Raw genomic sequence first — 13,524 nt, 5'->3', positions numbered from 1 at the left:
ATAATATATTTACAATGTTGTAAATACATCTAACATTTGCACATCATCAATTTTCTAAATCCAACCACGCCCGCTGAGTGCACAAGAATCTGGGGGGCCGTAACCATCGTGATAATGACGTCCTCTCACTTGCTTAAACGGCGTAAACCCCATGGTCTCAGAGTGGTCCTCCTCTAACCCCGCCTTTGTTTAAATATCTTATTGATTATTGGTCAATTTAGTTTGACTGACGTTAGAAAGCGAGGCACGAGTGGACTTGAGTTCTAAAAGCCACGCCCACCTTTCAGGTTCGGTTGAGGTGAAGGCGAATCTTTTCTCCCTCCAACCCAAAGCGGATATAGCTTTCGCGGAGTAGCTGATTGATAACGTTCTTCAAGGTGGGTCATTTTTCATACCTCTTCTTCCCCGTCGTATATGGTTCCTTACTTCAGTTATATAATGAATATGATCATTTCTGATCGTACCGTTCGCTGCCACGCGTTATTTCGTAAAATTCAAAAGACACCTTTCAGGTTCGGTTGAGGTGAAGGCGAATCTTTTCTCCCTCCAACCCAAAGCGGATATAGCTTTCGCGGAGTAGCTGATTGATAACGTTCTTCAAGGTGGGTCATTTTTCATACCTCTTCTTCCCCGTCGTATATGGTTCCTTACTTCAGTTATATAATGAATATGAACATTTCTGATCGTACCGTTCGCTGCCACGCGTTATTTCGTAAAATTCAAAAGAAAGGAGTGCAGTAACGTTAGTTATTAGTTATCAGAAATGATCCAAATCAATTGCACGCGCTATCAGGTGAACTACGCTTTATTCAAAACCTATGCAATAATTTGCCATTTATTTACAATCTTTAAAACGTATCTACATGACTCAAGGACAACTTTGCTGGAAGTGACAGGGATTCGTGGCACTCGTCGTGGTCAGTTAAACGATAGTAGCAGGTTAGCCATTGGCTGGTTTATGGACAGTAAGTTATTAAATTAGACAAGCTTGAGTAACTCGAGCAGGAGAAATTTAAGGGTTTATATTTGATCTTAAAATCTCCATGCTATTTATTTTGTGATTTAAATAAGGTTAATAGGACAGTACCGATCAACGTATAACGATGTGTGCCTCTAAACCGCTTCACGTGATTTAAATGCACATCTTAAAATATGCATTGTGTAACATAACACTTCTTCTTTGACAAACTGAAAGCCGGGAAAATATGCAAAAATACCATATTTCTTTCGGTCTGAACGCTCTGCTGTGTCCGCTCTGAACAAGATTATGAATTAAATTAATAGTCTTCTCGCCTCAGCTGATGTCGCGTACTTGCTTCAGTGATATCTGAGGTTTTATTTCTCCTCAGGTGCTCCTGGGTCGCTTCACCTTCACTGCTTCGGCCAATCAGCTTCTTTTCTTCTCCCTTTACACACTGTTGTTCTCTCCCTCCCCTCTTTGCCGGACTCGCCATTTCCCGGAGTGTAAACGATTAAATCATGGATAAGACGGAGCTGATTCAGAAAGCCAAGCTGGCGGAGCAGGCGGAGCGCTATGATGACATGGCCGCGTGCATGAAGCAGGTGACGGAGCAGGGAGCCGAGCTCACTAACGAGGAGAGGAACCTGCTCTCCGTCGCCTACAAGAACGTCGTCGGGGCCCGGAGGTCGGCCTGGAGGGTTATCTCGAGTATTGAACAGAAAACCGAGGGCAACGACAAGAAACTTCAGATGGTGAAGGAGTACAGGGAGAAGGTGGAGGCGGAATTACGCGATATTTGCAACGAGGTGTTGGTAAGGCTGTACTCGATAATGCCTATATACTACAGCATATACTCTATTCTGACTATGTACTAACTACTGATTCTCTACTAGATCTACACTTGCTATACTGTAGTGACTATATGCGAACTATACCCAGCACTGACTCCGTATTGACTAGATTTCTGTACTGGCTCAATATATCTTGTAATCAATACTGCCTCTATATTTGCTGATGTGGATATAGATACTAAACTGCATACACTCTATGCTGACTAAATGCTAACTATACTAAATATTTACACTGTTACACACTTAAGGCCAGTTCCAGTGTTTTTGTATTATTCATATGATATTGTAGTGTTTTTTAATTTAATATTTTGAGTTAGTTTTTAATTCTATATTTTCAGTTTTCACTTTAATTTTCATTTTGTTTTAGTATGTGCTTTTGTCATTTTTTTGTATTTTTTTTCTATATAGCTTCATTTTTAGTTCAGTTACAATTTTAGTCATTTGTTTTAAAGGGGTCATATGATGCGATTTCAATTTTTCCTTTCTCTTTGGAGTGTTACAAGCTCTTGGTGCATAAAGAAGATCTGTAAAGTTGCAAAGACTAAAGTCTCAAATCCAAAGAGATATTCTTTATAAATATAAGAGTCCACCACGCCTACCTAAATCGGCTCGTTCTTACATGCCCCCACATGTCTACGTCACGATGTGGGACATGTCTACATCACGATGTGGGAAAATTTGCATAACGCCACCCAAATGTTCACGCAAAGAAAGAAGGCGTAACTTTTATTCTCGCTGTAGTATTGTTGTTGCCGCCGCCGCCGCCATGTCGTGAAGGTGCTGTGTGTTTCGTTGTGAAAGCAAAACTACTTTGTTTGGCCCCTCCGGCCTCCGCTCACTCAAGGCCGCGGTGTGTGACGCTGTTTTGTTGTGAAAGCGAAACTACTTTGTTTGGCCTTCCAAAAATGGACACGACTAGAAATCAGTGGTTAAGTTGTATTTACAACACTGTTCCAGAACAGTTCAACCCAAATATTCAGATGTGTCCAGCGCATTTTATGGAGGACTGTTTCCTGATCCTGGTAGAGTAGACTACAATGCCGGCTGTTCTGACTCACAGACTGTAAGTACGTTTACAGTTAAGAAATAATGTACAGTATGTGGAAAATGTTTTTTGAACCTTAAACCGCATAAACACATTTCATTACACCATATACACAAAATAATGTTCTTTTTAGCAACATCATGTGACCCCTTTAAAATATACTACTTTTTTTTACATTTATTACATTTCAGTGTTTTTCATCTAAATAATTTATTTATTTTGGGTTGTTTTTATTTCAGCTTTGCAATAACACTACTGGCCGGTTCACACCAAAGATGATAACTGTGATGATATTCACTTTAAATTTTATGACACTAGGGAAGTCCATGCCACAACTAATGATACACAGAGGAACGATATTGTTGGAATCACTCTCAGAATCATTTTCAGATTTTTTTTTTTTACAGCTGAACCTTGAGAACCAGTCAGAATCCACCAGACTTTAAAGTGCTCAAGCATTTAAAGCGGCAAAAACATAACTGCAGTGTGCACTTTTTATAAACCAAGTGTTATCATCTATTGTTGTGGATGCTAAAATCATTAGTTATCGCTCTTTGTGTACTGTATTCTAGCTGTAGTCTATACTCAAGTAGCCTATACTAGCTATAATATGTACTCGCTGTACTCTATTGGCTGTATATTTGCTGTGATACTCAAAACTGACTGAAAAATCTGTACTGGCTTTGCTCTGTACTTTTTCGGTACCATCTATAGTGTACAGTGCCAATATACTAGCTATACTCAGTGCTGTTTTATACTGTCCATGCTCAATACTGATTATATACTTCTAGTTTATATTCTGTTTCTGTACTGAAAGTCCTGGCTGACCTCTGTGCGTCAGTAGTACACATGGAGGATTATATATGCATATACATATGGAGCCTTTAAGGTTTAGCGATGATGAGGAGCTGGTTGTGAGCACCAGCAAGGATTTGTCACTGTTAGCAGTGTCATCACTGGCAGTACATTGAACCCAGTGGTTGTGTTTCCCACAACTTCATTGTATCAGGAATAACTGTATTTATCTCAAAATGAGTGCTGTATAGAGCCGTGGCACTTGGATGGGAAAAACGGCCATATACAGTGTTACAGTCATAGCTTGGCACCTCATCACAATGCTCTTTTTGTAAGAGGCTCTTGTGGAACTATTAGAGGATTGATTCCGCCGAGCAGGGGTGCAGAGAGCAACAACCAAGCCTTCAGCTTCTCACAATCAATATGTATTGCAGGCAGAAGTACAGCATCTTTCTCTCTCTCACCTCCCACAGGCAGTGACAGGAAGGTTCTGTGCCATCACTATTGGATTCCCACGGTCACTCCCCTGGTAGCCCAGTCATCTGTTTGGCACACTTATCAAACTTGTTGAAATTCTGCTGCAGCAAAGACAAGACTATTCTTGTCAAGTGCAGTAAATAAGAGCATTAAGACTGAAAATTGATGGACTGACAGATTATTTAAAGGGATAGTTCACTCTAAAATGAAAATTCTGTCATTATTTATGCATCATAATGTCATTCTGAACTAGGCTTGCCGCAATAGACGGTGCTGACGGTGATACCGTTGTTAAGCCGCAACACCGGTTACGTCACTTGCCCACCGACCCCCACCATTGTTTTGATTTTTTATAGTAATAAAAATCATTTAGTTCAGTAAAGAACAGACACTACAGTTAAAAACTGAACGTGTATGCTCAATGCAGCGTGCCGAACGGCCGATCAAATTTCATTTATCCAGTGAGGAGAGTGAGTCGAGCTGACTGACAAGAAGAGTGGGGTGAGACAGACAAGACGATGGCGGATATTTTAGTTTCGAAACGAAATGCAAAAGCGCCTGTATGGCAGTATTTTGGATTTCGAAAAGCCTGTTGACTTTTGCCGTTTATCTAAGGTGATTTTGGATGTTTTTTTTAAACATTCGTTTCTTATTTAATTGGTTCCACAGTGTTTGCTGATTTTTACTTTATTTAAACTTTGTGTAATTCATTTGATTTATTTGACATCAAGGTGTAGGCCGTGCCTCCAAGCTTTCTTATTCGTTTTGCTAATTAACATTCTACGTTTCTTATTTATTTGGTTATATATTATACATGTTTACTCATTTCTAGTTTTGTATAGCCTACCTATTTAAACTATGTAAGTTATTTGTTATTTTATATTAGGCATAGCCTGCCCTATAGCATGGTGTATGTTTATTCGTTTTGTTAATAAAAGTTCTCTGTTTTATATATAGGCTAAAGTGAGTTTAACGTTGTATTTTGTTGTTGCATTCAAGCAATTGACGCCGAATTGCCGCGAATTAAATAGCTTAAAAGCGTTGTACGAGGAAAAGAGGGAAAATTCAAACAAACTAAAAACGAACAATTGCTTTATGCCGAATTGCCGCTATTTGAAAGTAAAATGCGCATGCCGCTATTTAAAAGCGAAGGAAAGTGAGGAAAAGAGGAAACGCCCCTGCCCCCATGGTGATACCGGTATTATCGGTGTTGTCACACGTCGATTAACCGGTGGGAAAATTTCCTCACCGTCACAACCTTATTCTGAACCTATATGACTTTTTCTTTTAAGGAACACAGAGGAAGATATTTTGAAAAATACAATGTGTATAATGTATAAATATATATACTATATCCTTAATATTCAGCCAGTCACACAGGTTTAAAAACAACATGAGGGTGAAAAAATAATAACAAACTATCTATTTTAGGGTGACCAAATTGTTTAAAATGCTTTGTCATTTTGATAAATAAAAGATAATAGATAAGATGCAGCAGGCGCAATGATATTACGCAGTGCCTGAAAATAGTCCCCAGCACGCTCCCTGTGCAAGCAGGTGGTCACGTTGGTTATGTTGACGGAAGTTAGCCTATTTTCAGGCGCTGCGTAATATCATTGCGCCTGCTGCACCCATGGTACGGCAGCAAAGTTCCTTGATTATTTCGCTGGAATGAGAGTATAGTTCCTAGCCATATCGGCCTAGAAATTCACAACTTTTCATTTTCCGTCGGTCTTAGAACACGATGTAACTACACAGATTCAATGATTTATGCTAAGCTACAGCTAAAAGTGCTACCGCCAGACCCGGAGATCGGCTGAATGGATTCGAAAATGGTAAAACTCAACTGTTTAACTCTAGGGGAGTTGAAAAATGAGTTTGAAAAATTTTCAAAAATAGCGGAGTGTTCCTTTAAACCAGCTGTTTAGACAGTTACAGTTAGGCGATGCATTGCCTTGCAGTTGATGTTTGTAGTGTGCTTTTTTTTTTAAATAGTGCAGTTTGTTTGTTTCAGGATTGTGGCAACCTAATCTGTCTGCGTGGAGGGGTATCCTTAACATGAGGGGCTCATCCTGGAACAGGGAGTGACTGTGTGCATGCATACTGTAGGGTACATATAATGTTGCACAAGGTGGCAGAAAATGGACATCATGTCAGCTACTGTTTTCTCTGCATCTCTTTATGCTGAAGAAAAGGGGAGGGAGGGCATTTAAAGATCTGGTTTCCTGTCAGACAAAGAAAGGAGAGTGTGTGAAGACAGGAAGGTCAAAGGCTGATGACACACAAGGAGGAAGTCCACTGGTGTGTTGTTTAAAGGGCATGACTCTATGAAGCCTCTCATTGACTAACAAGGGGTCAAGGTTTGACTGGTTAGTATGGCCCAGTTTGCCACTGTTGGTAGATTCTGTAACTACACCACGTGACTGCAAATTAATCTTTCTCCAGTGATAGCCATTCAAAAGTACCTATGTGTATCAGTGTTGTTAGTGTTACTGAAATAAAGCTTATATATATATATATATATATATATATATATAATGTGTGGTAATGTTTTTTTTTTTAATTAAACAAAAATTAGAAATGTTGTCTTGGCAAATAACAGCAATAAATTTAAGTTTATTGCTATTTACTAAATTACTAAAACTAAAATGAAAAGCTAATTGCTTTTTGCTAATTGTCTTGAAAAAGACATTCAAAACAGGGGCTGTTTTCTATTTTAGTGTGTTTTATGGCGTAGTTGCTAAAACGCTTAAGTTTGCTGGTTCAAGCCCTACAAATAACAAGCACATGACCTTTCACCATTTTGACCTTGAAAGCACTTAACCTCAGGAAATGACTACCTACTTTCCATTTATGTACATTGTTTGCTGTTATTCAACTTTGTACAGTCATGTGCAGATTAAAAGCATTAGACTTCCACAAATTGCTCGTAAAGATACATCAAAACCTCTCAGACTACACTTTGCAGGGGACTCAATCTCTTTTCTTTCCTCAGTTGGGCTAAAGTGTCATAATTGCATAAATGTTCTGCTCTCATGATCAAATCCTGTTCCAGTTCCTTTTCATGAGGCGGTAACAGCTGGATTACTGGATGGCACAGAGGAAAGTCATCCTTGGCTTCATAGACATTAGAGCTGTGCTGATTATCTGTGAAACTGATTAATTTTAAAGTTGGGTTAAATGTCATTCTTGCTTTTCTGACATTTAGCATTTCAACTTTAGTTGCTGTTAACAGCAGGCAGTGAACACTGATGTTTAAAAAACTTTCATTAGGAGATTGAAAATGACTCCCTAATGTTACATAATGCTTTTTTTTGGGTCCCTGTAGTACTTTCCCTTTGATGCCTAACTGCTGGAAGACTGATGGCATCATGGCACGATATCTGAATGTGGTAGTCTGCATAAAACATATACTACTGTTTTCTTTATTTATACTTCTGTTTAGCAAGGATACAGTAAATTGTTCAAGAGCCAGTAAAGACATTCATAATGTTTTAAAAAATTTGATTTCAAATAAATGCTGTGAACTTTGTATTCATCAAAGAATCCTGGAAATAATGTATCACAGTTTCTACACAACTTTTAAGCAAAACAGCTGTTCTGAATATGTATTTTTTTTTAATAGTAATAAATAGGAAACATGAACTTTAGGCAATATGAGGCCATTTAAGAGACTCCCTAATTCTAGGTCTCTAGGTTCAGGATACAGTAGCTAGGCCTGTCACGATAACAGCTTTTTGTTGTGCGATATATTGTCCCAGAAATAATTGCGATAAGCGATATTATTGTCATTTTAAAGACCATTTTATGCACACAGGCGCAAGTGGAATGTACAAAACATGGTGACATTCATTTTTAAGTAAATATAATGGGCGATATATTGCGTCGTCAAAAATTATTGAGGTCATGTACATATATTGCGCGATAAGTCGATATATTGATTATTGCGACAGGCCTAACAGTAGGTGCTTCTGAGTGTTTCTGGTTTACACAAGATTGTCTGCATGTGGTTTCCCTTCTGTTTCACAACACCCAAGGTGACCTTTATTCCATCAATGTTCAGTTGCTCTTCAGATCACATACTTAACATGCTTTATGCTTGGTAAACACCTGGAAGAAATCCAGAAAGCGTTCTGGTTTCTTCAGTATGAACATTGTAAACATTTTTATTGCCTCAATGCTGGCAGTGGCTTTTATGTTCTGACACATCCTTGTCTGTGTTGTCATGAGGGGTGTGTGTTGCATTGCTCAGACGTGCTGTTAAATCGGGCATTAGGAAGCACATGTGATGTGGCTGCTGCTCAGACTGTGTAATCACAGGGTCATGTGGGGCCAGAGTACCATGACTGCCCTCTTCAGATTAGATGCGCTGATGTCATTTTTCATGTCTCAGTCGCTTCTCTTCTTTTTTTTTATTTTTTTTTTTTATTCTCTTTTTAGTTTCCTCCTTCATTTTTGCTTTTTTCCTTTCTTTTATTTTTTCTTTGACACTGGGGAAATGTACGCGGTTGGCACAGCAGATCTAAAATGACAGACTGAGCATTGAAAGGGCTGGGCTGTCACACAGGAAGTCTGCACCGTTCACTGCTTTTCAGTTGTGTTTATTTGTGTTTGCATGGTTTGTCTAACAGCCCTACTGAACCACCAACGCCCAGAATGTGGTAAACTGGGGAAGATGCTGAATATTAGTCAGTGTAGTAGCCTCAAACTGCGGTGGAGGAGAATTTGGGTTTTTAGTATAAAATGTGAGAAACTTTGTGCTTACTTTTTCAGTTAATATTTAATGTTTATAATGCCATAATACTGCAGCCATTTCCACCGTAATTAATTGCTTCTGTTGTAGCAGTTTTGTTTAAGGTAGATAAACAAGCTCTTTTTATCTGTCTATTCTTACACTTTCTCTCTCTTCCCACCCTTAGGGACTGCTGGGCGAATATTTGATCGAGAACTCAACAAATGCTGAGAGCAAAGTCTTCTATTTAAAGATGAAGGGTGACTACTACAGATATCTTGCAGAGGTTGCCTCAGGAGATGACAGGAAGGGTAAGTGTTATTTCTGCTATGAATAAAAGAGCTGTATATGCATGTTGTTTCTCATATTTTAGCACAAATGTTTCCATCTCAGATGTGAATTACTCAAATTTGGTCTGTGTTTGGGAGACCTCGTTTGTGCTGCATCTTGTGCTTTGCTCTGGGCCAAATTGGTCTTCGGACTTCAAATTCAGGATGAATGAGTCTGGGTTCTGTGCCGAGTTTTTAGGTGCCCTGGAGTGTTTTCTGCACCCTCCTTGAGTCAGCTGCTTGTCCTTCTGGAAGACAGTCTTCTGGGGCCTTTATTCCTCTTCTGGCAGGCAGAACAGCAGCACCAGATAGAATATGCCTCACGATACATTTCCATGCATCTAACGCTGGAGGATATTTCTCCATCTCGACCTTTAGTCAAAGACCTTAAGGGTTTACGTTCTCTGATTTAAAATGAGTGCCTGTTATGCTTTTAGATATTGTGTTAAAGGAGACATATTATGCCCCTTTTTACAATATGTAATATAAGTCTCTGGTGTCCCCAGAATGTGTCTGTGAAGTTTCAGCTCAAAATACTCCACAGATCATTTATTATAAACATTTTGAAAAGAAGGTAAACAGCTGGGAAATAAATAGCATGTTTATTTTAGATCTGTGTGGCAGCAGCAGTAAATAAATAAATAAATCCACTGCTGTCTTGTCTCCTCTGAGTCTGGGACTCTAAATAGTGTTCTGTGCTTGTCTGCGCAGCCAATGACAGAACAGTTAGCATGTTTTGCTCAAACTTTCGCCATGACATTAGAACTGGTACACCGCGCTTTGCGAAATCAAATAACGGCGCCGTGGGTGGAAATTTACAGATTAAGGGGTGATTAATATTATAATGAGATCCCTTTGCCCCATCACCAAGGGAGCGAAATCTGATGTGCTCGTTTTTTCAGACTCTTGCAGAAAAAGGCTTAACAAAACAAAGTTACTGGGTTAATCTTTTTCACGTTTCCTTGGTTGGTATATGCACCGGGGACCTGGTTATAGCACTTAAAACCTGGAAAAGTCAGATTTTCATGATATGTCACCTTTAAGGCATTCTGTGATTGACAATGCTTATGTATTTTCATGCTTATACCATTCTATTCATATTCATACTTACACATTAAACTGACATTATATTTTTGAGTTTGTTTTTATTACAACCAGATGTACATATCAACATATTATAATAGTTTTGAATATTGTCTTGGACAAAGGGGACCTTGGAGTCCAGTAAAAGAATTAAGAGGTCCACATTCCTAGAGTTTTGTTTTTGAGACAAAAAACACTGACTCATTGCTGGAAGATAATATTTTACCAATCACTAATATTGTGTCATATAACTTTTCATTTTTATAAATTTTTTGTCACTACAGAGACGATAACCAACTCTCAAGGTGCCTACCAGGATGCTTTTGACATTAGTAAGAAGGAAATGCAGCCCACACACCCCATCCGTCTCGGACTGGCTCTCAACTTCTCTGTCTTCTACTATGAGATCCTCAACTCTCCTGAGCAGGCCTGCGCTCTGGCCAAACAAGTAGGTCTTTAGATGACAACACCACTCTGTTGCTATTTACCTAACTTATTGATTTAATTGCTGTATACATTTCTGACACTGTGTGTCTCATGCCTTAAAGGGATAAAGGTCCACCCAAAAATGAAAATCATGTCGTTCCATACCCATAAGTTTTTTGGTTAGTCTTAGTGCTGGGCAGTATACCAGTTCATATCGAATACCGGTCTTTATTTTTGCTATGAATTTTTATTATACTGCAATGCCGGTGTACTGTATGTCACTTAAACAACGTTCAGAATGTGGCGCAACACTGTTTGAGAGGGGTCCCTTTTCACTGTTGTACTGTGGTGAGCGCACAGCTGTATGTGTTAAGCTGGCCACACACTAGAGGATTTTAAGGCCGATTTTAAGCCCGATTTGCACCCCCGAACGATCGAGGGGTGTGGCCCGATTTGCAGCTTGTCGCAAGCCATTTTTTGTCCAAATAATTCTCTATTGTTTGGTGTCATTACGATTATTTAATTGCTCCCGATCGAGATGGAGCATCCCCGAACTCTTTCTCACACAGGCAAAGAGAAAGAGAGCAAGAGTGTCTTACATACCATGCAGAATTGACGCGCTACATGGAAACTATATTCTTTGTTGTATTTTGCGGTCAAAACAACAGCGTTCCTTTTGGAATTCTTCAGCTTTTAAGAACGGCCGGGTTTTCCGGTAGTGGACGGAACTAATTTGCAAACTGCAATCTCATTGGCTGGCACTCACCTAATATCATCCCTGTTTTGATTTCAGCAAATCAGTTAGAGCGAACACACACAACGTGATTAATATTCATGAGCAGCTCATTAATCCTTAGTGCGTTATTAGCAGTTGAATTCGTAGTAGTATTGTTATCTTATCAGTATTTTTTTCACTAACTTTTTTTATAGGAAAACTAAATGACAAACAATATCTTCAGTTAAAATGACAATTTTTTTTTAAGTCAATCTACTGCAGTATTTCCTCTCTCAATCAGTAGAAAATGTGGTTTAACACCCGGTCATGCATGAAAAGGGCTGACGATATGGCCAAAATTTATATCACGATATATTTCTTAATTTCGGTCGATACTATATAATTACGATATCGATATGAATATTTTGTAACATTATAAATGCCTTTATCATCACTTTTGATCAATTTTAAGCATCCTTGCTAAATAAAAGTATAATTTCTATAATTTCTTTCCCAAAAAAATAATAAAAATTATACTGAATGGAATAGTGTATAATGTTACAAAAGCTTTTTATTTCAGATAAATGCTGATCTTTAGATCTTTCTATTCATCAAAGAATCCTGAAAAAAAATGTACTCAACTGTTTTAAATATTGATAATCAGCAAATCAGCATATTAGAATGATTTCTGAAGATCATGTGACACTGAAGACTGGAGTAATGATGCTGAAAATTCAGCTTTCATCACAGAAATAAATTATATTTTAAAATATAGTCTAATAAAAAGCAGTTATTTTAAATAGTAAAAATATTTCAACATTTTACTGTTTTTGCTGTACTTTGGATCAAATAAATGCAGCCTTGGTGAGCAAAACAGACTTCTATCATAAACATTCCACCGACCCCAAACTTTGTGCTGTGTGTCTTTGTATACACATTTATTTATATTTTCCCAACATTTGTGCAAGCTAAGTATTTTTATGCGAGTCAAATTTGTGATTAGTCTCCTGTATTTCCCATGAAGACGTCTATATGTACAGAGCTGTTTTCAGGCCACTTATGAGGTTTCAGTTCAGTCTGCTTTAGGAGATGTCTATGTAGGGTTAGGGTTGAAAGCAGGACAGCTCACCAGTTTTGAAACATAGCCAGAGATAGCAGACAGCAGAAGATAAACCCAGATGCACTGCAATGATATCTGAAAGGAATTCCACTTTTTGGCCAACAGAAAGGCACACAGACATGATACTCACAGTGTTGTATTCCCCTTCAAAGATTTCATCACTCTCGGTTGATTTGGCCGTCACTTTAAGTCGGCCTGGAGTTCCAGCTTCAAGCTGCTCAATCTGTAGAAAAAATAATAATCGTTTATCACCAACAAAAGGTGAGTAAAGAGGCCATGATCATACTACTCCTAAAGAGCATTTCATAACCGCAGCTGCGACAGATAAAGCATCATTTCAGATTTCAGTAATGTTTAACAGCACACATGCACCAACCTTGGTAGGAACAAACTTCCTGAGGAATTTGACCCCGTGTGTCTCCATGCAATCTCCCGCACGGTTGGCCATGTCCTGATCGAATCCTCGCAGCAGAATGGAGCGAACCATGACGGTCACATCCAGCCCCAAACTGACCAGAAACCCCCCGCACTCCAGAGCCACATACGACGCCCCGACGACAAGAGTCTTCCCGGGACAGTAGGGCAATGAGAACAGGTCATCGCTGCGAATAACGAACAAAACCGGTGAGGACACACAGACGGATCACGTTTCCTCAAATGGAGACAAAAGTTCAGACGTACAGTTAAACATCATAAACGCTGCCAAAGAGAAAAGTCAATATACTGAAAACCGCAGAGGCTTGAGTCTTGCCAAACACCTGCCATTCACTTCCTTATCAGATAAAAGATGAATGAACCATCAGGAAATCTCAGACGCGAGTCGTAAAAGAACACGCAGGCATTCAGTTTAAAGGCTTGTTACATCAAGGGCCAAACTCTATTTGAAATTGAACATTACTGTGGCCTTGTTCAGACTCTGTTCAAAAATATTTTTTGTGCATATCCGATTGGAATCCGATCATATTTAGCAAACAAGAACAGAAAAAAAAA

General features: G+C 38.8%; 1 protein-coding gene across 2 annotated transcripts in view; it reads left to right on the top strand.

Moving 5' to 3' along the window:
* The first annotated feature begins 269 nt into the window (after window positions 1-269).
* LOC107721301 (14-3-3 protein beta/alpha-1-like) overlaps window positions 270-13,524 on the top strand; it is a 21,467-nt gene continuing 8,212 nt past the window's right edge. Inside the window, exons 1-4 of one of the 2 annotated variants that reach the window (XM_016529239.1) lie at window positions 270-377; window positions 1,350-1,773; window positions 9,049-9,172; window positions 10,558-10,721. In XM_016529239.1, coding sequence (XP_016384725.1) covers window positions 1,480-1,773; window positions 9,049-9,172; window positions 10,558-10,721 — 582 coding nt within the window. In that variant the 5' untranslated portion in view covers window positions 270-377; window positions 1,350-1,479. Of the gene's footprint in view, window positions 378-524; window positions 603-1,349; window positions 1,774-9,048; window positions 9,173-10,557; window positions 10,722-13,524 lie in introns of those variants that run through there. The other variant, XM_016529238.1, reaches the window with a different exon arrangement.

Source organism: Sinocyclocheilus rhinocerous, unplaced genomic scaffold (assembly GCF_001515625.1).
Source record: "Sinocyclocheilus rhinocerous isolate Xijiao unplaced genomic scaffold, SAMN03320098_v1.1 scaffold271, whole genome shotgun sequence".
Taxonomy (NCBI): domain Eukaryota; kingdom Metazoa; phylum Chordata; class Actinopteri; order Cypriniformes; family Cyprinidae; genus Sinocyclocheilus; species Sinocyclocheilus rhinocerous.
Note: the sequence above shows the minus strand (reverse complement) of the source record. Positions and strands in the feature narration are given on the sequence as shown.